Source organism: Nothoprocta perdicaria, unplaced genomic scaffold, assembly GCF_003342845.1.
Source record: "Nothoprocta perdicaria isolate Ctin4 unplaced genomic scaffold, notPer1 scaffold_31, whole genome shotgun sequence".
Lineage (NCBI taxonomy): Eukaryota > Metazoa > Chordata > Aves > Tinamiformes > Tinamidae > Nothoprocta > Nothoprocta perdicaria.
This window is the reverse complement of record NW_020455544.1, coordinates 566,777-592,971: the sequence shown is the minus strand read 5'-3', so window position 1 is coordinate 592,971 and position 26,195 is coordinate 566,777. Positions and strand designations below refer to the sequence as shown.

Here is a 26,195-nt window from a genome sequence, read left to right as displayed (position 1 = left end):
GCCTTCCTCTTCTTGCATACTGGCTAAAAGATGGGCAAAAAATAAATTTAGGAGATGTAAAATAACTTTCATGTAGAACAGATTACTTCATACTTCTCAAGCTTGAAAAAAATGAAGAATAAAAATTGAAAACATACTCCAAAGCAGCTGAGAATGCTGACTTCAAGCCTTCACTCTCTTTAGAGGGAGTTAGTTCAGTGTAAATTGAGAAAATATTACTAGCCAGGTGCGTCAGCATTGTACCTTTCCAATATATGAGTCCATTATTTAATAAAAACTAAGTGGAAATAAATTTATAGTGGACAATGTCTGTAATTTAGAAAGTCATATAATATTCTCTTTCCGGCTAAAAAAAATATAAACCTTGGAAAATTCAAAAACAAATTACCTTTTAAAAAAAAATCTAACGCCACGCATCACAAGGTCTCAGCTACGTCATTAAAAGGACTTCAGCATTTTCAAGGCAGACTGAAGCCTTTCAAGGCAGCATTTCTTCATACCAAACTCCAGGTCATCAAGTCACTTGGACAAGAAGTTCAAGCTTACCTGATCCTCAAATACTGCACACAGTTTATATCCCCACAGTGAATTCTACTGGAATTACATTAAACTTCCAGCAATTATTTTTTTTTTTCTCTCCATAGAAATCTCCTTTTCTTAAATTCAAAATATTTTGTGCAAATTGGAAAACTAAGATCCACTGAAAACATGATTCCCAAATTTGGAAATTGAAAATAAAAGCTTTAATCTCTTTGTTGTTCTAGATTTCTTTTGATTTGTTTCTAAATGTCAATGCAATTGCCCTTGCCTCTCCTAATCTGGCCATTTTATGGTACTCCAGAGGAACGCAAAGCAAGGAGCTCACACAAACTGCTCAGGGTGGAATCACAACTGGCTTGCAATTGTAGCTGAGAACAGAACAACTGGGTGCCGTGTTTCGTTCCCTTTCTCTGCGTCTTTATTTCTGTTTATTTTCAGGCTTTCTGGCATCATTTGTATCTACTCTCTTTTCTTTTTTATTCTTGAACACCAGCTGCTCTTTCCCATGACTTCCATCCCACTGAATCTTTTGAAGGATATTTCCATCCCACCTATATATTAATATATATATATATTTAAACTTAAATAAAACCCTCACTTGAACAGCAGAAACAAACAAAAACCCCTCCTCTCAGTTATTCTGTTCAAAATGGCATGAAATTTAGCTAGCATTTTGATAAAAATGGAGTTGAAGGTCACTTTTGAAAGGGTACGATATCTTCATTCCTTTAACCTCTTCTTGCTAATATTCTACAATTCACTTCCATGCTCAACTTTATGACTTGTAGAGCCCCACAGGAACCTTTAAAAAGATGACAAAACCATACGGAGACGGAAACTGAAATTCCCAACTTGAGTGAAATCTATCAAGCACTATTCTACCAGCACTGAAAAAGTCATACAAAAAGAAACATTTCCAAATAATTTTACCTGAAACAAAGATATATTGAAATATATATTAAATTCAGAAAAGTAGTGACCAACTTGCATTATTTATGTAACAAAAACACAACTGGCAGCACCAGGAGCTCACAGTCAGGTGGACATCAAGTATTTGTCTAGACATTGTTCATATACTACAGGTTGGAGCTCATATATGAATATAGTACACCTAAAAATGCATTTTAAAACAGAATTTTTTTTCTTCTTCTTCTTTTTGCCTAGCTGGTAAGCTTTCAGTACTTACTGATAACAGCTATATTTTTAGACAGACTTTTATGCCTGATTACACAGTAATCCTCTTAATAATTTAGGATTCTGAGATGTCAAAACCTAATCTATGCACTTTGTTATCTCCTAAAGGAAATTCTCCAAAATTTTTCATAAACATCTGTAAAGCAGCATATGGATATCTATCAAAATATCTCTGCAAGAACATCAAATATGAGCAGGAAGGCAGATGTAAAGAAATAGAACCTTGAAATTAGTAACTTAGCCTGGGAAGGAAGATTTTTTTGGAAGACAGGGAAGGAGGAAGGAATCTAACAAAAAGGTACTATCAGTTCACACATATGGGGGATGTGAATGCATTTAAAAACAAACAAACCATTATATTAAGTCATAAGTTAAAAATGTAACCCAGAATTTAGTGAATGAGAGCATCACAGTTCGCTACTAATAACAATAAGCGAAAAAGCTTGCGGCAGGAAGGAACCTTCCCCGTGTCTTTATAACCTTGGAAAGTTTATTTCAATTAGTTTGACACTTTTTGAGGATAGATGGATAGATATTACATGAGGACTTGACGTGTTATATCCCCTAGTCCTCCAGGTCTACTTAACAGAGAGATAAATCCTTACTGCTATCAGTAGCAGATTTAAAGGCCACAGAAAAAAATCAATCACATCACACACTGCCTCTCTTTCTTCTCAGGGTGCAAGCTGGACAACATGTTAAGAACCTGCTTGCTTCCTGCTATGTTTTTTCCTTCATCAAAATGAATGGAGTCTTTTTTACAACTGATTTATAAGAACATCTTAACTGAAAAAATATGAAAAAGCTATAGAGTATTTATATAAATAGCGTTTATGTAAAAAGTACTTATATTCTTTACATATCAAGGACTCTCAATCATGTATTAAAAGCTTATTTTCACCACTTACAGAAGTGCTTACAAAGCCTCTAAGGGTAAAACACTTTCTTTTACCTTAATATCCCAAGCATGGAGAGGTAAAGCCCATGAGACGTCCTGCAGGACTCTGCATAATCCTAACGCATTTTCTCCATTGTGGCAGGAAAGAATAGCAATGCCGTGACTAGCACAGATTGAGGAGATGGCATCCATACAAACTGGTGGCCCCTAATGAAGGCGTAGAGCATCAGGCTCTCCAAGAAACGCACTACAACCGATCCCTGCTTCCTTACTCATCCACTGCAGCACCTTAAGGCCACTTCTCTTTCGCCAAAAATATACGCAGATGCATAAATGAGTACAGAACATCAGAGGTAGGCACAGGTAGGTAAATGACCTGCGCAAACCGTGCTGCCATAAAGGGCTGTGAAAGCATGATGAGAGATCCCTACTCATCCTCTGCAGGGGTAGAGGCAGCAGTGTGTTTACTTCAACTGTATGCAGGCGCAAGAGAGATTTCAAGAAGTCATAGGTTGGGGGAGAAGGAACCGAATCTTAATAAAGTAGTGGTATAAAGTGAAACAACACATTATTTTTAAGGGTTGGACATTAGAAAACATCACAAAACAGTCTACACTTGTAGTACCATATGCAATCAGTGTCCAAACAACAAATATTACTGTTTCATATTAATGACAGGTAACAGAAAGTTATCAACAGGATAAAACCTATAGGAAAATGTGTGTGTATGAAAAGCTTTATGCATATATTTTGTCTTGTTTTTGTTGTTGGTGGTGGTTTTTGATTTGTGTGTTTATTTGTTCTGTTGTTTGCTTGCCTTTATTATTTATTATTATTATATATTTTTTTTTACCTTCTACTGCTCTCTTGAAGAAAACTTTACAGCTGCCACATGTGACTACCCCATAATGACATCCGGATGCTTCATCTCCGCACACCAAACACACTTTGGAAGGTCGTGAAGATCCTGTTGATACACCTCTCAATGAAGAGCTAGAGGAAAAAATAAAAACAAAGTATAAGCCAGTTATGACTATTTCAAATCACATTTGCCATAACGTGAACTTTAGTTAAGAATTTATAACAGGTATTTTGCTCAGAGTACCTAATAATGAGGAAGCCATGAGTCTTTCTGGCAATGGCTGGCTCAACACGAGTTGCTTTTACTAGTAAATGAGTTTGCTTTAAAACATCCATAATCTATCAATGTTGATGTGAGAAGGTGCTCCAAGGGTAGATGATTAAAACTGAAAATAAAGATCAAAACCAAACCACTTTGTCAATGATCACGTAACTACAAATTTTCTTTTTCTTTTTGCTTTATGTGTTTTTCTTTCAAGATTTTCATAGCTCAAGCAGATCCATGGCAGACCTGCTAAGCCAGTGTTGCGATGCCGTGCGCTCGCGCTTGCGTCCTCGCTTCCTGTGCGGGACTGGTGCCGCTAACAGCTCAGCTTCTGGATCAGCTCTGGAGCATTTCCACGTTCTGCAAGTATATGATACCTTTCCATAGTACCCCAGGTGTCAGAAAAGAAGGGTCAGAGGTTTGGAAAACACTCTGGAGTTTCACAGGAGGATGCATCTTGCAAGCCCAGTTTCAGCTGTGCACTGCACTGAGAAAACATGGGGTATTTTTGTTGTTGGGGTTTCAACGATGACTCTCTGAAGGCATCTGCAGGAAATATTTCCCAGTGGCGGCTCTAAAAGACAGTGCTCTTCAAAAACAGCTCCCATGTCCTGAAGCGGTGAGTCTCCTCCCTCTCTCCCTGGGGAACTGGAAATGCCACCCTAATAAAATCTGCACGCTCAGAGAAACGTGCCACATGAAAGGAGAGCAGAGCTTTGGATCTCTCCCACGCCTTGGAAAGCTGGGGAGAATCTTTCCTTCAGCAGAGACTCCCCTCGCCTGGCAAACACGACCTCTTGCATTTCATCACCTATTACCATTTTGAATGCTGCCAAGCAATTGCAAGAGTAACTCCGAAAAACGTGACACCCGTGGTGAAATAATTTGATAGTTCAAACTGCAGGTCACAGAGGATTTCTCCATCAGTCATTGGAAAACAAAGTTCCCAGGTAGTCTTAATTCAAACATAAGACAACCAGCTTGCTCAGGAAATTTCAAGTATGCACACACTGCCGTTTTCCATTTTCTGTTTTCCTTTAAAGAGCTACACAGAGGTCAAATGATTTACCCAGAGGCACAGAGCGAATGTCACTCCGGATCAAGGACCACAAGTCTCCTGGCTTGCAGCTTTGCTGCAACATCCAAAGTAAATTGGCTTTTAAAAGACGGCGCTCACACACTCATCAGAAGGTTCCAAATAATGCTTCCCGTCTCTCTCTCCTCTGCTACATCTTCCAGTTTTATTCCTTATGCTATATATACTTGCATTGCATAACATAACGCTCCTCGATAATTGCTAGGTGCTTGCATTAGCTCTTCTATTAAGAGGGACACAGAGGAGCCTCACCAAGAAAGCGTTACAGAAGAAGGTTGATTTGCTCCAGTCCCATTTGTATCTAAGCACACTGTATTAACACCCTGTAAGGCAAGGTAGGTGCCTGGGGATTTCTCCGAACTACTTACTCAGGGTTGGATTTTAGCTTTCCATTTGGATTTGCTTAGGCACAGAATGGGACAAAAGGAAAAAAAAACCTTTTCCTTGTCCAGCATCATTCTTATGGAATGAAAAAAAGCTTCTTATTAAGCAATATTCTTCAAAAGTGTCTGTTTTCCAGAGAAAATGTCAATAGTCTGGGAAGGTACCTCCTCCAAAATGATTTTTTTTTAATACTTTTTCACATCTTTTGTCTGGAAAATTAAACATTTCCATTCTGACATTCCACTGTAATGCCTTGAGGCATTTGTAATTTTGATGCTGCATGTTCCCATTTCTTTCTAAAACCAGGAAAAAATTTCCTACCATATGACAACTATAATGCATCATCTTTCTACACTGAAAAAGATTTTTTTTCCCCTTTTTATACCTTAAAAAGGTAATTCAATGAAAGAGCTCTTCCTATGGAGAAGTAGAAGGTTCCAGGATATCAGAGTAGCATTTCAGAATATATACATATGTACTTATGTGTGTTTGTATATATCTGTGTTTGCTCATATTCATATTATTTTTCATTGAAAATATACAGTCATGTAAGATTTGCAATAGGTGAATGAACTTTTTTTTTTTTTTTTAAAAAATAGGATTATTGGGTTAAAAAGCAGTGAAGCCAAATTGAGATAACAGTTGTCATTAATTGCCTGCCCAGGACGTTGCCTACAGCTTATACTGTACAGAACTTATCTGGATGAAGGGCTTGAATACAGCTGAAAGATCCAGGGAAAGCCTGAATATAAAGCATATACTCAGCTATTCAGCAACAGCATCACAGTTGGACGCTTCACATTCTGAAATCAAATGCAATTTGCTTCTATACGTCCTTTTAATCGGTTCAAAAGAAAAATAGGTTACAATACCAATGAGGTATTTTTATTATGAAAAGGAAAATCCAACACAGAGAAATTCCTACTCTATTGCAAAGAAGCTTTGAAAGTAGCTGTTAATACTTAAATCTCCTTCAAGTTTCACCCGCTCAGGCTCTGCATCCCACTGAACACAGCACCTCGCTTGCTGGGGTTTTTTTTTAATTTCTTATGTTCTTTCCTCCAAGCCACGCGGAAATATCCTCCAGCTTAAAATGAGGTTATATTACTACATACAGGAGGCACAATGGTGTTTGCGCATTCATGGAAATAATAAAATACTGAGCTTGAAAATTATGTCCAAGTCATATTGCTAAATGTCAAATTGAGTCATTCTCTCCATGGAAGCTTTGCTTTTCTCCATAAGGGATGCACAGATCGTTACGCCTTTTCCTCCTAAATCCCCCTTTGCATCAAGATCCAAATGGCGAAGAAACCCTGCCCTCAACTCAAGCTTTGATGTCACACACACACACTTTTATTCGTGACTTTCATTTAATCAATTACTTAATTATTTAGTATAGCTTTATATTCTATTTATAGAGAAAAACACTCCACTAAAATAGCCCTAGCTTGAAAATGCTTTTCATATAGACTCTATCCTACTGAAATAGTTTCCTTTTAATTAGTTTTCCTTTGAAAAATCCCACATATTCCAAGGATGCAACTGTACAGTAAATTGGAAGGTGGAGAAAGCTACAAGCAGGTAACAGCAGATAAAAATCAGACACTGAATTCAATAGATTATAACAAGCATACACCTAAATTGAATCTTAGTTCTTGGTAGCTCAGTTTGACTCGCTGCATCAAGGTGAAAAGTTTTGTCACATAATGCATCGTTCCCTCTTTTGAAAAATGTAACTGATACTATAATTAAAGATGACCTTATAATGCAAACAGAACTTCATAATGATTCCTTGGGCAGCAATAAGGCTGTTGACAAACAGGTATCTGAATGGCCCCTAGAGCAGGAGCGAGTCCTTCAACGCCCAGAGCAAGCGAAGGCGCTGCTGTTGTACACACAAGCCGAAGTTAATGACTGACACATATTGCTCGGACACTCCACAGTTTTAAAACAGGAAATTGTGCTACTTCTAATAAAATACAGGGAGTGATGTTTGTGCAGAGCTACCTAGCTCCTAGCTCAAGGACCCATTCGTCAAGAGGACCACATCTGTTTTCTCTTGTCAAAACCCACTGACCACGCAGCTGAGAGCTGGGCAATGCTGCAATGGTTTGCTCTCTGAAAACTCCTCTTGGTGTTCAGCGTAAAATAGTTGCAGTGTCAGAACTGGGGCATCAGGATAGAGCTGTATTCTTTTGCATATGCAATTCTATTGTGTTGTATGTGAGGAAAGAAATATACTTATCAGAAATCACAAAAAATTCCAACCCCCAAAATCATCAAAACCATGAGCATATATTTTAATAATTAATAAATAATCCACTATCAGATAACACTCAAGTAAAAACTTTTTTAATGCTAATATTATTCCTAAACCATTAGACAATGGACTACTATTGATCCAGAAGAAAAATATCTTGTTATCAGCAATCTACCCTTATTATAAATTTTCAACTGAAGTGCCACAGCCCATCTGCTAGCTACCACCCCTGCTTTTAGATACCAGTGCTTCCTACAGCCTGACTAGGGCTTGTTACATTTATACCTCTACCACTGTATTTCTATAACCTAAAAAAAGGTTGCAAGACTCAAGGACAAGAAATGCACCAGAACATGCATGTTTCATCACAACAGTTTTACAGCCAAGGGCACCGTTTAATGATGCCAAATGGATATTCTAAATTATCTGTAAAATAGCTGCTTCGATGGCTGCCCCAGTATTTGTCATGTTGTAGGGTCTGTGATTAGGAATACCCGTGATTTATTATCTTCAACAGTGCGATCGCTGGCAGTTAATTACTGACCTTGACTAGCCATTGCCATCAAGCTCGTTTGCGTCTCGGCAAGTTATGTTTGGCAATAGCTGTATGGAGAATTAATTAGAAATAACAGATTTTGTAAAGGGTCAATAAAATCACGGATAATCCAGCATTTTAAAAGCTGATTATACACGTTATTATCCTTTTGAAACCAGATGTTATAGAGAAGCAAAGTTTGAGCAAACCTCTCCTCTCTGATGGCGAAACGAAGCATTCCAAAGGAGGACAAGCCACAGTAGGGGCCCCAAACCCAATTGCTACTATTTTTGTGCAAGGCCATGCAGGCGTTGGAATTTCAGCTCCAGGACAACTCCGATATTCATTTAGGAAACGCTGTACGGGTCACAATAAGCTGTCCAACAGATTATTTGACCACTGCATGGAGATCTTTGTCACAGTCTCTATCAGTGGCATTTACCATTTCCTAATACCAGTTTTGCCTTCTGTAACTTGATTTTTCTTAAAAAGTTTCCCTGTGGGAATACACCCCGGTTCTCTTCTACAGCTACTCACGTAAAGCAGATTAGCAGACTGGAAAAAGGTATTTCTTAAATGTCAGCCTGCATAACCCAATCTTCTTGTCAGCAGAGCAAGAAAGCAGAGAGAAGGAAAACCAGAGATGAAACGATGAGATTTCAGGAAGGGAGGGCAGCCACGGGGGACCTGCCTGCACGTGGAGCGGGTCGAGGGTGCCCAGCAGCCACGCGGCCCCCCAGACCGCAGCGGCGGCGAGCGGGGCGCGCGCCGGGGCCCCCGCTCGGCCCTCCTGGCGACGACACCGACGCTGCAGGGACGGCTGCCTTTCCCCAGGAGCCACGGGAAAGACTGGAAAAAGAAGAAGAGCTAAGAAGATTTTAAGGCCCAGAAGTCACCTTGAGCAGGATCCGGATGTTTCGGGGCAGTTAAATGTGTCTCTCGGTGACGCTAGGCGCCCCGGTGCCACTTGCAGTGGTGCATGCAAACTCTGGCGTCTGCAGTAGGACTGGTTAGGGAAAGGTTTCATTTTTTGAATGATTTAAGTCTACTAAAATAATAAAGACGACAAAAGTGTCTGTTGAAAGCGTACTTTTCCATTCAGGAAATACTCAGAAAACTCAGCTAAGGAAGAAGAGCCTCCCAGAAACTGGCATCTTCTTGCCCTACAAAGCAGCTGTTTCGGAAGCACCCCAAACTCCTGAGCCTCGAGGTCCTTAACTGGATGCCTTTGGGCTTATTTCATTCTAGCTATTGCTGAGGAACTCAATGCAATTTAAAACCACACCAGCAGCTCCTCAGAATTAACTGCTTTTACCCTCTATAACTTTGGAGGACTATATTTTAGTAAAAAATAAAACACAATAGTTTTTATACGCTTAACAGATAGTCTTCTTCCTTTTTTAAATCACAGATTCTTTTGCAAGACAGGATTTTCTGTTGTCTCAACCTCAGATACTGTAGGTCAATTACAAAATATAGCTTACAAAGTTAATCTAGTATTTGTGCTTTTTTCCTTTTTAAAAACGCTTACTAGGGTGAAACACAGAAGCCAGAGGAAAGCAGAGTCAGTTAAGAGGGAGCAGACTATGAAATGATACCATTTCTTTCCTCAGTAATGCCAGCTGTCACATTCAATTACTTTATATAGCAATGCCTACAGGTCATATATCTGACTTTCATACCTGTATTTTAATCACGGTAAAAAATGGTCCCTAATGAACACCTGTAAGAAAAAAGGTCCCCCCTTTCTTCAACCCCCTCAAGAGATTCATTAGGGATTTAAAAAACATATTTAAATTGCAATATTTGTTCAAGAGACTGAAGTTGATGACTGATACCACCAGTGAACAGGCTCCTGTATTTAGATTAACTTTAAGGCACAGGTTGATTTTACAGAATGAAGCTACTGCAGTTTCCATTTACCTTAGTGGATGTGGGCAGGACCCAGCACACTGCTCAACCTGACTCTAAGCCTTGACTTTTCCTTTGCCCTCCTCCACTGAAATATTTTGGTAGTAATTGTTGTTTACTATCCAAATTTTACCTTCAAATAATGTGCTGGCTACAGAAATGTGTAAATAAATGTGTTTTCTGACAGACTGATGCTGAGCAGCACTTACCTCCTAGGGAAATAAATCAACTTTCCACTGATCAGAGTGATCAGAGATAGTCTGAAACATAATGTGCTCCAACTATTCTCCTGAAATGCACTTTTCCTCTAGCTACTGTCACAATGTAACAAGATCCAAATCCCCAGGCAAATAAAATTTACTTGTTCTGCAATTTTTAATGCATAAATACAGTTAGCTGTTCTAGTGGAATGGTTAACCTAGGCAGGGAGTTTACTATTATGAGCAAAACTCCAACTTGGGAAGCCCCAGAACAACAAGAAGCCCAAGATGACAACTGCTCTGGCTTTCAATACTTGGTCCCCTTATAGAATTAATTCTGCAGCTTAAATGCATGCGACGCTGGTATTTGTTCTGTTGATTGTAAATTGCCAAGTATTGTATAGCGAGATAAAGCAGGAACAGTTTATCTGGAAAAGGATCTAGCTAATTACTGAAAGTGGGGGGGAACTCATTAAACACTCTTTCCTGTACCCACTCTCACACGCTCGGACTAATGGAAAACACTAATGGAAAAGTAACACGCGTTTGGAAATCCCGTTTTTCATGGCACCATCTCACCTTTCACCACTGAAGAAATACTTTAACTCATTACGAACCCTGTTCCTACCGTTTGGAAGGGTGGTGCTCTGCTGCCTTCGTGGGCAGCAATATTTTAAAACTGCCTAAGTTTACTACTTTTTCTCATTCCTTGGAGCCTAGGTAGGCAGTTCCTACAAATATGGCACTTTTTTTTTCTCAAAACCTGTGTGACACGAACCTGTTCATCCAGCCACCTGCAGTGACATTAAAAGGCCCCAGTATTGATCCCTCTCAACCGAGCAGCGCCCTTCTGTTGCCAAGACCTCTCTCTGCCAAAGGCTCCTCAGCGTAAGTCCTAAAAGAGTAGCTATGGGAAAATATATTAGTTTAAAAGAGACACAGCTTCATCTAATTGTGCTTCATCACTTATTACAGCCTCTGAGAGTGCTGGGAGCACGACACGCTTTCAGACAACGCCACCACACCAGGAATATAAGAACTTTACAAGAGATCTGTATTCAAAGGCAAGAAAATTTTTAAATACTTTGGAATAGCAAAAAGTAAACTGAACTGCTGCCCCGTCTAAGGGGGATTAAAATATCACAATAGAAAAACCTCCCGAGCAACCATGAAACCATAGGGAAAAAATGCACCAAAGCACAAAAAAAGGTTACCATGGGAACAAAGGCTATTTTCCAACTTGTCAAAGAAAAGCCCCAGTATGGCAAACCTTTACTCATAAAAGCAATCCCACAGGCTTCTAAAGGACAACACGTATAATTATTGCTTGAGCTGAAAGAATCTCATTTTTGCGGGGGAGGGAAGGATATTTTTCCCTTCAAATTCCCTTTTGCCCTCACAACCAACAAGACAACAAACAGCAGGTATGTTGAAAGCGTATTAGCACAGCAGGGCCACTCAGTGCTATACTGTAATTCCACATCCAAACCAAAAGCAGAGGCAGAAAAGCCTGCGCAACCGTCTAACCCTCCCAGGCGAGACCTAGGGAAACGGAGACGCAGCAGGGCCCTCACAGCATCGCTTGCCAAGGGCCAACGAGGTGGAACTGAGCCCAACCTCCTGGTCCACGGCCACGAGAAGTTCCCAATCCCAGCAGGTTTTACCTACCTTGTAGCGTGCAATGAGTTTTACATGTACTGGGAAAAGAAAGTTTGGAAAGAAATAATCTTCCAAAGGGGATCCTGTTAATCAGGAGGTACTAATCCTTAGTAAGGTCAGAGACAGGGCTTGCTGTTTTGCCAGAAAGTCTCCAGTTTAGCATTTGTTTCAGACAATACAGTAAAAGCAGAACTCCAACTTTTCCGGCACCTCTGATTAACAGGTGTTTTAAAAGGCAAACAGTCATAGTATTTTGAAATATCATCTGAGACTTCTAAAAACACTCCTTGAAATAATGAAGGCTTCATTTTAACTAACACTTTGCCATTTTCAGAGATTCAAGCTATTCATGATATTTTAATGCATATAATTATTACTTGATACAGAAACCCAGAAGCTGCTGTGGCAGCTCTGGGCTGAGAAACCACACCAGCAAGATGTTGGTTTGTTAGATTTGTCTTTCCTACCTTCCTTTTTCCCACAAAACCATTAAAACATCTTTCTAGAGCTAGAAAGTGGCAAAGACAGGGCTTTTTCCACTTCTGTCTCCTCTACTGTTCCCCTTGTCCCTTCTCTAGACCTTTGCCTCCTTTTGATAGTCTAACAAGATGACAGGAATGACCTCTGAGGACCACGGCAAGGTCACGGTGAGCAGAAGATGCTGCTTTGCCCAGGCAAGACAGGGCAACCAGACACAGGACTCCCATCAGCTAGGAGAAAGAGGAAAAGCACTGAAGGAGAAACTAGGCTGGACCCAAAGCAGCAACATCTCTGCACTGCTCACCACAGCGCCGCCCACTACATGAGGAAACCAAACGGAAAGAGTCATCCTTTAAGGAGCACCTCTTTGAAACCACACACATCCCAGGTTCCTTTCCTGTTTTCTTCCAAGCCCTTGTTCCTCTTCAAACTTGCCTACATGTTTTTAGCATTCCCTGTTCTTATAATGCTTATTCTGGATCCAGATTCACAATCCACATCGTTTTTTGGCCTTCCATCATCTTTCACAAGAGTCACGCTAGCTAAATCATCTGATGTTAATCACTTATTATTTACTACCATTCCAATATCTGTTCTCCTCAAAAGACACACAGAAATCTTCATTTTCTTTTTGTTCTTTAGGTGTCACTGAGTAGATAGTATCCTGATGCAGAAAAATATGTCTGGAAATGTCTAATATTTCTCTGTAAGGCCCTCAGGGGTGGTAGCCATCTTAACTGGCATTTTCTACAAATCAGATTTATTTCAGGTCTTGAATTAAACAGGAGCATCATCATCTTCTGTCATCTCCAAACAAGCAGAAACAAGCACTTAGGCTGCTCCAAGTGACCTAAAATAGGGCCTATTTTTAGTAGGTGGCGAAGCTTCCCCTAGTGCAACCATTTCTAATTTTCCTGGGCAACTGCATCCCCCGTGGCCTCTCCCCGTGCTGTGCATGTTCGCAAACAGCAGCCAGCTTAGAACCCACCCGGGAAACAGGCCCGGTGTCTCACTCTTTGGCTGACTGCAAAGAGTTTGCAATTAGGCGTCAGCTGATACCTTGAGTGAGTTTGTTAGCCAGCGTTTCTGCAAATGCTCAGTCTGGTAGGGAGGTCTTACGTTAAGGCTAAGAATTAACAGTCAGTGCTTTGAATAAACTTCTATTTCCAAGTCTGCTAGTCCACATATTGTCTACTCCACAGACATAACCCATACATTATGTTTCTTTATCAAATTTTGAAGTTCCCCCGTTAAGCTGTTTCTCTAAATTTCCTTAGAGGATTCTCTCATGTTTTCAGATTGCACATCCCCAAGGTAAGAAAAGCCTTCTCATCTTCTCTTCGTGGCAAAGAAATAGTTATGCACCCATTCTACTTCCTTTCCTATCTACCCTGCACAGCTGCAGCTATTACATGAATAACTCCTTGGTCTAAAGTTATTAGCTGATGGTGAAAGCCTCTGTGGTACCTTCTCAACCAACACATCGATAGAAACTCAAGTATTCCCTGTTTCTATTCTTACTCATACAACCTATGCATTTCTTCATGTGTCACACTTCTTGAAACAGTTCCTGCTCTATCTGCTTGTAGAAACTGCCTGATTAGCAAAGACCGTGGCAAGCAGCACCACCAGCTAGGGGCATCACTTCCCGCTTCTGCTGTACAAGGTGGTGCTGTGCAAAGGTCTTCACTTCTGCATTTACACAAAGATAAAGAGCTGCCCCACCTGCTTGTGGCTGCCCTGTTGACCATTACATCGCTTTGTATCCTTCAAGTCCTTCTGAACCCCTTATAAAATTAATTGCAATTACAAAACAAGAAACCTCTGTTCCCATTACATAAGAAGTCTATTGATAGTCAGCCCAAGTAGCAAATAAAATCAATAGCGTGTGCACTTTCAGAATATTCCAAAACCTTGCTTGAAATCAAGCTTTCAAGTCCCCTTTCTGTGTTCTCACAGCAAGTGTAGTCCCTGGCATGCAACACGGTTACACTACACTAAATAACAAGATTTAATTTTTTAAATCAATTAAAATATCCTTCCATTATATGTCAGAGTGACAGGCACTAGCCTGCTGAGTGGCATGGAAAATTTTGGCCAAACAGCAGATGAGGGCTGAAATCAGACTTATACGTAGAGCAAAGACTTTTGGTAATTCTCCCATAGCAATCACAACTGCTGACAAAGTTCAGATTTGTCTTGACAGGATTGTCAAGGCAAACTAGAAATGTTCACAATTGCAAGTCAAAGGATTCATTTTTATACAGCTGAAATTCACTCTACTACTCACATATTAATGATACCCGCTGCTCTAGCTACCGCTCTCTCCAGCTGAAGAGCTGAAACTCATACAGCAAAGACAGAAAGAAAACAAGAACATTAAATAAAATGTAGATCAAGAAAGGTGTGCTCTGCAACTAACATAGCCACTGTTTCCTCTCCAAAATCCTTGGCCTCATGCTGCCAAAACTCCTTTACAATGTATAGTTTTACAATATATAGTTTGTATTTGATTTCAGTGGGAAAAGGGGCTGGTACAGCAATTAAAAATACCGTAATCTCTTCCTCGCCATGAAAATGCTGTTAAGCTGTTTATGCACAGAAGCATGCAACTCCAGAGCAAACCTGACAGGCAAGCATGCATAACTATGTCTTTATGCATAAATTTAGCAAATTTACATGAACTAATCAAGGTGTACGTAGCTAGCAAACGTTATTATTGCCTAAGCCATCAAACCTAAGTCTTATTTTTCTGGCCTCTATATAGGGTAAAGACTTTCAGTCTTCTACAGCAAGGATTGTGAGATTTACGCTCATTTTTAAAATCAGTGTATTGCATGGACATAAGTCTCGCGTAGGTGCAATTAAAACCAAACTGAAAGAACCCCAAACCAGACATTCGTTGCTACATCAAGCAATTTATGTGATTTGCAAAGAATATGACCTTTTTTTTCCTGCAACTGCTGAAATTATTTCTGCTATAAACAGGTGCACAATATGCAGTATAAGCACTTGGGGAAGCATGACAGAAATTCAGCAAAAGGTAAGTTCTGAGAGCCTGAAATCGAAAAGATTGCAGCAATCTAAGTTAACTTTATATAAACTGCTTAACAACAAACGCTGCTCGCCACTTGCAGCCCCCCGCAGCTTTCAGATCACCTCAGTCTATGGAATTTCTGGTGTGGGAGCCATAGCTCTGGTGCACTCTGACATGTGGTCACAAAACATAAGAGGTTTAAGATTTTTCCTTACTTCCGCTCTCCTTACACCCAAAAAGCAGGTACAAAACAGAGGAAATACTAAACTCCAAAATGTTTTTAGTACATTTGAAAGAAGTTGGTTGTCATCCTAAGAGCTCATCAGTGAGTAGCAGGACTAATGAAACTCCATTTCCTGCATCTTCCTTCTCCATGCTCAGAATCTGCAACGTTCCACAGGAGAAAAATCCAAACCATCACCTTGCCTTTGCTGGGGGCACTAGCTGGGTGTCTCTCTTCCATCAAGTCACTTATTTTAATGAAACTGGGAAGAGATAACAGCTGAAATTGCAAGAGGTAAGAGCTACCCATCGTCAAATTTAGCTGACGTTGGCTGACATTCAAAACTTCTTAGGTGGGGAACACGTAGACAGCCCGGTTACATAAACTTTATTTCCTTAGGAAGACAAGCTCCACCTAGGTTTCCGCTGGGCTTGCTATTGTAACCAATAGCTCAACCAGGAAAAACGCCGAAAACCCTATCATCACTTGAGCGCTTCGGACCCTCACACATACTCACCTATTTAACAAGGGTGTTTACTTAATTAGAGCACGCAGAAGAACCTGCCCCAGATCCCCGCAGAGGAGGCAGGGAGCACCCGCAACGCACACTCGGCACACTCGTTACCTTCTTTCTCCTGTCCCGAGGGGACTTTCAGAGAAAGGGGCGGGAACTTCCCCCTCGTGACAAAAATGAGTATTTGATTTAGTGAGTTCAGAGCTAATTCATCACTAGTGAAAACAACAATTGCAAGACTCATTAACAGCTCCAAGCCTCAACCCCTCTGAGTTAAGTTGCTGTATTTCCTGCGCATCGCTTAACACCACCCATAGGTGGAATCCTACTACTCCCTTTAAACCAAGCAGAAGTCTTAGGGACAAACAGATCAGATACAGTTGAGCACCACAATATTACACTTTTTTTTTTTTTTTTTAATGAATTCAGATGACTGAAGCACAGTATTTATTTCTTCTAAAAACAGCTTTGACAAGACAGGGGGCCTGTCATTTTGCATATTAAAAGTAGAGCTAACAATCACATCTATGCGTCTCTGAAGTTCTTTTGCATAACTCACGGAAAGAAGAACTTCCATTATGATGATGATACCAATATCTTTATTCAGTGCATGAACAGTTAGCTTGTTTGACTTAAGCTGACAAGAAAAAAAAAAGTCTTGCAGCACTTAACAGCTGCAGGTATCTCTCTCATTTCACTGACTTTTGTTTTGCTCATCTTCCCTCATATATTCTAGCTTGGCATATAAACACAGGAGTCTAGCTACTAACTCTTCTCCTGCACAGGGGAAGGTGTATCTGGCTAGGGTCATCCTCACTGATGTGGTTTGGGGCTCCAAATAAGGACTTTTCTTGAACATCTCCTTGCAGAGTTTCCTGGATTTGCCTCTGCCATTCTGTTTTTCATCAGGCCGCAGAAAGGGGCTTTGGGTCATGGGCTGTCCATCCTTCCCTTGGAAAATCTGCTACCTATGGAAATTGTGTTTCCCAATATTTGAAAGGCATGTGTAGGGACCCAACATCTACAATTCTTCTCCGGGCCTTTTAAGCTGAGAGGGACTCGGAGGCTGCCCAATAGCAATTGGTTAATGCCTGCAAGGAACAAGGCTGTTATGCAAAGTTCAGTCATGTGCAGGAATGCTAATAAAAGTAAGTGCCTACCAAGGCCTTGTTTGAAGTTCAGCACTTCTTTCATTCCAGAAACACTGCTTTAATCTCACAAACGCTGCTCTGCATTTTGTTACCTTCTTTCATGACTCTCTTGTCCAGTTCAGCACTGGGAATTTGCTGCAGAAGTAGCAGAATTTGTCTGCAAATGTCAAGCTTGCATGTTCAGGTTTGTGCTTTCGAGCAGAGCGAGGCGGAAGCAGGAGCTCCAGCATTTGGGTTTCCCTGCACCAGGGTTGGGGCCAAGCTGCTTGGCAAAATATTGGCCGAGTCGGTAGCTCGCTGCCCCGCTTCAGAAACCCACGCGCAGTCCCCGGCAGGCTGCAGGCTGCCGCCTGCATCACCTTGGACTCGATGCAACTTCAGCAGCTCTGCTGGAAGCTGAAAGGGCCCCCGGTGACACAGCGCTGCAGGCGCCTTCCTCTGCGGAACTCCAAGCGCGTCCAGAGGGAGCTGTGCCTAGAAGCCAGCGAGCAGACGAGGGAGTGGATGAAGCCTGGCTTGAGCCCTGCCGACAGCAAAGGCCTCCCACAGTGTGCCTCCACGGAAAGCGCTTCCCACAGCTGCCAGTTCTCGAGAGCCTCCAAATAACTGCATTTTGTTGTAGCCCTGCACATCCCCTAGTGCCGCATCCGTACCGCACTGCTTGCGCCTTGGAGCCAGGGCTGCCTCGTGGTAGCTCGGCCCTCCCAACCAGGGCCAAACGCAGGGACGCCGACGTCTAAAGCCACAGGCTGGTGTGAAGCAGTCACAGAAACGCCTGGCATTTTCCCAACATGAGGCTTGCGTAACTTCCCGGGCCTTTTTCACTATACCCACAGTCGGAGGCAGTGCCGCCCGCCGGCACATTTTTGCAGGAAGCACGCATGCAGCCACAGGCTCATCAAAGCGCAGCTGATGAAGAGGCTTTCAGAGGGCAGCCACAAGCGCAGGCCCCGGGGGCTGCCTGCGGCCACCGCGAGAGCTCCTGCACACACGGCTCTCCCCTGGCAGCAGCCCATTTAACATCTAAATAAAAACACGGGAAGAAAATAGACCAAAAGAGGCTTTGATAAATACCACTGGTGCTAGTCATAGGCCCCAAACTAAATAGCGCAACCAACAGTGCTTCTTAAGGCTTAAACTTATTTAAAGGCAACCATAGTAAATTTATGAATGAATATTGATAAATTGCTGATCATCATGTGCCATAATTATTTTTAGAGCATGAGGTCACAATCCTAAATTATGAAACTGCTGAAATAATATTTTTAAAGTTTCATCTTTCCCTTATGCATAAAAATCTTTGCTAAGCTGGCAAAATCTTGACCTCGAATTTAAGGACATTATGCTAGTTTAATAAATTATATAGAAGGCTTGACTTCTGATTGAGAAAATATTAAGTCTTCGCTTATTATATTTTACATTATTTTTTTCCTCATTGGACCTGAAGGGCTAACATTAAAAATACAGAAGCTCAATTCATTCCCATATTATTAACGAAACATGACATCCATATTTAAATTCCAGCGCTGTGAAAGAGAAGGCCGGGATAAACTATATACATAGCAAAGCTGAAATCAGCTGGTGTAAAACATCCAATCCTTAATACAGAAGCTAGGACATCAACATTTTAACCTAACCCAAATTTCTTTCAGGGGGTATCGTGTCTTACAAAAATATATTTACAGCAAAAAATGTGATGCTCCTTCCTTAAGCAAACACACTCCAGCTTTAAAACCTGAAAGCAGCCCATCCCAAAGTTTGTCGGTAATTCCAAATCCTCTTCCAAATTTGACACCGTGCTGCTCCTCCTGACAAAGCTGCCGCATCTCTAGGAACCACCGGGAAGTTGCCGTCAAGGCTGTTACTGAAGTTCCCAAGTCTCCCACTGCTCCAACTATTTATGAAGTGCCCCACCGCTCTAGAAAAAGTGCAATGTTATCAGAAAAGAAATGGTCATTAGAGACCACCCTGTTAAGATGCTTTTAAATATAACAGTGCACGTTCAGTAGACATATCTACCTTACTTTTCAACATGAAAAGGAATAGAAGCATTTTACTCTGAAGCTAAGTGGTTTAATATTTAATGAAGAAAGTATTTAAGAGTGTATTATAGGAAACGTCTCTTTGACAGAAACATACTCAATAGGGTCTTGAAGATATTTCCCTCTCTTATTTCTGTGACCTTTTGCCCTACCCATGCATATGTTTTCACTCTATTTTCATAAAGAATCAGGATTAACTTGAAGATTGGAAGCAAAGACTGGGTACTGCTTCAAGGCAACTTTCTACAAGACAGAATTTCTGTCATCATATCCCTTTATACCCAGTATTACTATGTACCAAGATATTGGGAAGAAAACTTCACTCCCAAACCAGGAATTCCTCCTGCCCATTTTCTTTTTTCTTTTTTTTTTTTTTTCCTTTTTCTAAATGGAAGAAAATGTAAATTATTTCTATTAAACAACTGACAAAAATCATCCTCTTCTGATTAGATTAAGTGCGTTGGGGGAGGAGGTAAACCTTTCCTGGTCTATCCCCTTTAACCAGTTAGCTAGTAAACCTCTGAGACAAAGCTGCTCTGATTCTTACTGACAGTACAGAAAGATTATATACCTCATTTCTGCAGCACTATAGTTCTCAAGTATACAAAAACTTACATATATATATATACACACACACACACACACACACATACGTGTATATATATATATCTGTAAGGTAAGTACTTTTGCTTGACACTGTGCCCTTCATTCTCAGTTCTCCTACAAGTTCCTTATTGAAAGTATCTAGAAAGCCATCTCATTTGATGCCTGCCATGCTGTGATATTTTGGACAAAATGCAAAAAATATTCCATAACTGAATTATTTGATGATTGACACTAAAGTGCCATCAAATTGCCATTGAACTTCACCTTCTCCATGACGGTCTACCCATTTTTTCCTAATGCATATAGCTGCATTAGTCAAAATGAGCTCGTAGCTTGAAATACTAGTGCATCGCACACGTGTTCCTAGAAGGCAACACAGCAGAGCCCACGTGAAACGCTGCCTACCTGCCTCAAGCCCTCCCTTTGCTGGCAGTATTCTCTCCCTCGGTGAGCTCACAGCAATAACAGTTTGGTAGAGCAGTGCTCGGGWGGGAACTTATCATTCCCGACTTCCCAAAGATACTCGCTCCAACCCTATGCAGCACCCGTGCAATTCACTTCAGAAGTGCTTCAGATCAGCTGCAGAAAGACAATTCCGAGCTGCTCTAAGGTGCTGTTGTATTCCACTGGCAGCCTGCAAAGTGGGAATTAACTGAAGAAAGAATAACTGAGATGCCTGAAGATTAATCCCACCCACAAGCCACTGAAAACATTTTTAATTTGCTCTAAGAAGGATAAATGAAAYGTAAAAATAATGATATATAAAACAAGTCATACAGATACTCAGTCAAAAAAAGAGTAAAACAGAACTAGTCTTAAGATGTGTGAYAGATTCTTTAACATACTACCAGATGGTTTATTCTCCCCCTGTACTTCCCAACAACCTTCTACTCTCTCCACCTTTAAGACAAAGGGTATCTGTTCACGTTATGCCTCACAGAGCCAGAACATCAACGCTTAGCAATGATTCCCTCAAATCGCTTGGGAGAAAGGAAATGAGAGAGAATAAAGGAATTAAGGAGTATATTTACTCCTCTCTTGTTATTTCATAATGACATAAAGAGGAGGGGGAAAGAGAGAAAGTCTAATTTAGTGGTCTGAATGAAATATGGGATGCTGCAGGCTTCCAAAGGAAACATCTACAGAAAGGGTTTGTACAAGCAAGTCTGTCCGTGGAAAGGTACCATATGCCTATACTCATTTATACTTCAGGTAATAAATACTTCATGACATTTGCATAGTCTGCTTTTTCTAACAATGAGATTCACAGATCTGAAGGACGTAAAACATGGAATCTACAGAAGTTCCTGGCAGCCTATGAGGAAATTCCCATTCGGTTTAGATCAAATGTATTTGCTGAAGCTCCTAACAGTCATGTCATAAATTTCATGAAGTGGCCTGCTCATTTCCCAACCCAGAGAGAGATCACTTTTTTGCTCTGTTACCACTTTTATGTATAAACATACAAAGACGTTAACCCACTAGCCAGCACCGCTAGGAAAGCACTGCGAGCTGAACGGCCCTACGCCGCCGGGCAAAGGCCGAATGTTGTTCCATGCACAAGCTGCCCAATGTTCCAGTTACACAACTCAAAATGTCATGCTATAAAGTTAAGTACAAAACAAGACCCATGCTCCTCACTGATTTCTTTTTCATAATTACATGTCTCAAATTATTTCAGCCAAATTTATTAATTCTTCACTTTCATTCTCCCTACAATGCTAATGATACATATATATATATATATACACACACACACACAAACATACACACACACATATTTTCTCAGTATTTGTAAATTACTTCATACTGAACCACCTGCTTTATGGTGTTAGACTTCAGGTGTTACACTTCAGTATGTTAAAAGACTAGATGTGCTACATGTGCTTTCTATTTCCAAACTTTGACTTGGGGAGTTTTTCCCATGTGAGCGCCTTAGCCTGTGTTCTTTTCCTTATTTCCTCAAGCTTTTCTTTCAAGATGCAGAGGTTTCCTTCTATTCTTCTGCATGCTACACATATCTTTGGGCAGGATTTGCAGGGTTCTGATGTTAGGAATGTACATTATTTTTCTGTAAAAAACCTCACATTAGTCTATTCTGCAGTGTTCTTGTGGTACAGACTTGCCTTTGAGATGTATTTTATTCCATCAGCAAAGCYGTATTGTTAACAAGGGCTATGGTATAACCAGAAATATACTCATCATAAAAATAATAATAAAAATATTCTTTCTTTCTTTGACTTTTTTGGCATAGAATCAATCTATGATTCTATGAAATTCACTTCTATGAAATTCACTTTTGTGAAGGTGTTTTATCCTAGACCTTTATTCAAACAAAGGCAAAGATGTAATTATCCATAATTCAGGAGCAGCACCTGTTGGGTCTGTGCTAACAACTTCATACTGAAGTAAAGAAAAATCTTTGCTGCTGAAGCCAACAAAAATATCCTGTACTCTCAATCTCCATATTGAGCAAACTATGACCTGTTTCAGTAAACTATGCCAATATTTTCACTTTCCAAAAGGGATAAAGAATAGGACAATCTCCAAGCAAGATGATCAAAAGTTAAAGCAAACTACGATATGGGCTTAGAGAAAAGATCAGTCGTCAGACTTGCCCTCAAAATAGGGTAAGCAATCAGTGTAGTTATGAAAGAGATAGAATCCATTTCATAACCATATCAGAAATTATTTGTAGGGATTCTTATTCCTATTCAGCAGTTAAATAAATCAACAGAATGGTGCTGAACTCTCTCCGAAGAGCATCTCTCCTGGAACAACACACCATTTCTGGTGTGAGCTGCTGGGAAGTTGTGTCTCTCCCGCTAGGGCACTCACTGGCTTTTGAGTGTCCGAATTAAACAAGYGTTATCGTAACTGACCTGAGTATTTAACATCAGCCCCCCAAAATGTTAAACTTCACAGTAACAGCTATCTTCTGTGTGTCTACAGAAGGAGGAAGAAAGTATTTGTCTGAATGAGACAGTGAATCAGAGGCTATCAGTGAAAGCCTCTGAAGACTTGGGAGGGATTAGTAAATGCCACATCTGAATGGCTCTCCAAAAACCTAATTTCTGTTCTCTAAACTATATTGCCAGCCTACTCAGTGAGCAGCTAAATCACTTCAATCTCTTGTTGCCCTGACGGAGCATCGTTGGGATGCCAATATCCTGGGGCAAGGCCCCCTCCTCACTCCATGCACATCTAGTGAATCATTCTACCTAGGATCCTTTCCCAGAGCAGAGGCCTAACTAGGGAATTAAGTCCAGCCTTCTGCCTAGAGTATGCCTCATCATTCACCTCCACACATCCTTTTTCAAATCCAACCAAGACAGCTCATCCTGTGTGAAACTCCAAGTACTAGTGCAGGATAAGGCAAGAGGCCTCGAAGACCCTTCACAGCCTAAGCAGAATTTTATTATCTGTCATGAAACTTTGAATCTGATGGATGGTGGCTCCCACTAACCTAGGCATGTTGCTCATAGGAAATGTATGTTCACATCCCCTTCTCGTCCTTCTCAGCAGCATCTTAGAGGTCCAGGAGCCTTTAGCATGAACAAACGCAGTGCTCTGCCTCAGCAGCAGTTCTTACCAGCTACAGGATCCTCACTGAGGACAATGCTAAAATTTCTACTGAGTTTATCACAGGCCAGGAGTTCCCTTCCTGACTGATGCAGAGTGCTCCTGCGGGCTCTACAAGAAGCAGGCACGGGAAGGGCTTCACCTTCCTTCCTATGCAGCTCTATCCATGGGCCTGGAGAGGAAACCTCAGTGACATCTGAGCAAGCAAGGAGGGAGAGCACTCATCACAGACACAAGTTTTACTTGTGACCCAAGCATGGGCTGCCACTAACTCCGTAACAATATTGGCTGCCTCCACAAAACAGATCGCTGCCTCATTACCTCTCTACAACAGTCTTGACTGGAAAGAATCTTCAGGAAAAAGTAAAAACATTTTACTAATGTTCTTTCTGGTCACAAAACATCCTTTTTTTYCCCAAAGCCTTCAAGATCAAAGGAAAACAAGAAGAGATTAATGTTCTCCATTATTTGTCTTCTTAAAATTAAGTTTCAGCTTTAGTCCTTCCATATTGCAATCTTATCAGTTTGGACGTGGAATTGCTTCAGGATACAGGTTCCTTTAAAACACAATTCAGTACAACCTGAAGCTAGGCTGTATTTAAGCTTTGATTACCATTTACAGTATGCAAATGAGGACTACCACAACTGTACATTCCCTATTATTCAAGGACACGGCAGCTTGCATTAGAGCACAGTGGCAAAGCAAGCACTTGCAGCATGACAACGTTTGCACAGAAACTGCAGCATCTAAGCCCTTTTTATGTGTGTGTCACTGTATGTATACATCAAAATATATAAAATACACATGTGTGTGCTTTCATATGCACACACAAACCTCCAAGTACACTGTGGAATTTATTTCCCCATCAGACGCACAGACTGCCACTGTCGGAAGCTGGAAGCTAAATGCTGTTTAGCATTTAGACTCCAAGCACAACACATCAAGACACAAGAGAAGCAGTGTTGCCCTACTACAAAAGAATTATATAATGCTATTATATAACACTACGTAAGATTGTATTATTGATTTACCCCTGATGAATCAGCAATCCATGTGACCATCCCTACTCAGATTACTGCCCTCCCGTGGATGGCAAGTGATACACACTTGTGACAGATAAAATTTCACAGAAGAAGAAAACCCCCAAGAAAATGCTAAATGAATGAATTACTCCTGCAATACACTGTTTCTGAAAGCCAAAGTAAGGGAAAAACACTTTTTCTGAACAATTTCCCCCTATCATGCTAATATTTCCATGTTTTGGAGTAGAGACTTTGAATTGACCTTGGAGTGGAAGGCAGCACTTTTCCCAGCCTGGGGAAGATCCCCTCAGCCCACCCCACCACAGGCACTGTTTTCAGGCCCTCTGCTGAGGCTCACAGTGTTTGGAGGCATTCCTTCTCTTCACTCTTTATCCGAAAGGAGCAAACTCCAGCTGMAGACAGAAGAAATTCCATTTTTCTTCCTGTCTTCTTCTGCACAGTTGCTCATCCTTGTTGTTGTGACCTGCTGCACCTGAGCTCCTATTAAAGATACTAATCTCCTCTCAGCAAACGTGTTGCTGCTGCATAGAGCGCAAACCTAGAAAAGGTCCCAACCCAAATGCAAAGGTACCCAGAAAGGCAATGGTCTTCAGTCAAGGTGACCAAGATGCAACAAGTGGACCTAAATGCAGCATTTCAAGTACCAGAAGAAGGTGAGAACGTGCTAGCTGAGACAGAAGGGAAGACAGACCATTGGAGAGAGTGGCCAAACCCCTGCGGCAATGTGAGCAGCAACACAAGCTTCTTACACCAAAAGCAGCTTCGAGTTGGAACCAGGCAGGCAGGTGAAGACTTCACRGCAATGCACACATCTCACTCGGACGTACTACACAGAGGTTTTTTCTTTACTAAAAGTATTAAGGTCCATTTTTAAGGCTCAAGATGCTCCCTGTGCCACGATTGTTCTGTGGCAAAGAATGCATTTCTGTCACTTTTTCTATGAGATGCCACAAATATTTAGCCTTGTAAACATACACAACCTTACCTGTTACAACCTTGTTTAGCTCACAGGATGAACAAATTATTATCTGGAGAGCAAAGGAGAAATCCCTAATTGAGTAATTTATAATTAAGGAGAATAGATTTCCGGACCGGAACAAGATAAGAAAACTGAAACAGAGAGAGAGAGAGAGAGAAGAAAAAAAAAAAAAAAAAAAGCTTATGAGTTAAGGACATAAAATATTCCAACACAGAACTGGTTCTCTTCTCTGTATGTGCCACTGGTCAAGTCTTCCAAACCAGAATATTTTCACAGCCAGCCTTTCTCTATATAATAAATGTGAGAGCCTAGATTCTGATCTGCAGAAGTGCCAAGTATCTAAAAGACAGAAATTAAAGATTTTTTTACTACAAAGCTTGGGGGATAGGAAAAAGAATCACGGTGAGAAGTTTTGGGTCATATGGCTAGAATTCACAAGCCATTTTGGCAGCTCTAGGACTTGCTCTCATTTTGTTTCTTTCCCCATCTGTTAAATGGGAAATATTATTCACTTATGTTCTAGAGTTTAAGGTAAGCATTTCACAAGTTTTACAGTTTTAAAGGTTTGTGAAGCAAATACCTCAATGAGGAGAAYCCATGAGAAAGTTAAGGTGTAAGTAATTGCTTTCAAGGCAGAGGTGGGTCATAGGGCCAGACAGCACATGAAGGTGACGGCAAGGCCAGCCCTCCTCGGCTCTCTGTTCAATTAGCAACCTCTGTCCTGTGCTSCA

The 26,195-nt window shown here is 40.9% G+C and overlaps 1 protein-coding gene across 2 annotated transcripts in view; it reads right to left on the bottom strand.

Annotated features, from left to right (window-relative positions):
- Positions 1-26,195, bottom strand: part of NR3C2 (nuclear receptor subfamily 3 group C member 2) — a 192,146-nt gene that overhangs the window by 80,072 nt on the left and 85,879 nt on the right. For both annotated transcript variants that reach the window (XM_026042588.1, XM_026042587.1), the window contains one exon: positions 3,486-3,625. In XM_026042588.1, coding sequence (XP_025898373.1) covers positions 3,486-3,625 — 140 coding nt within the window. The remainder of the gene's footprint in view (positions 1-3,485; positions 3,626-26,195) is intronic.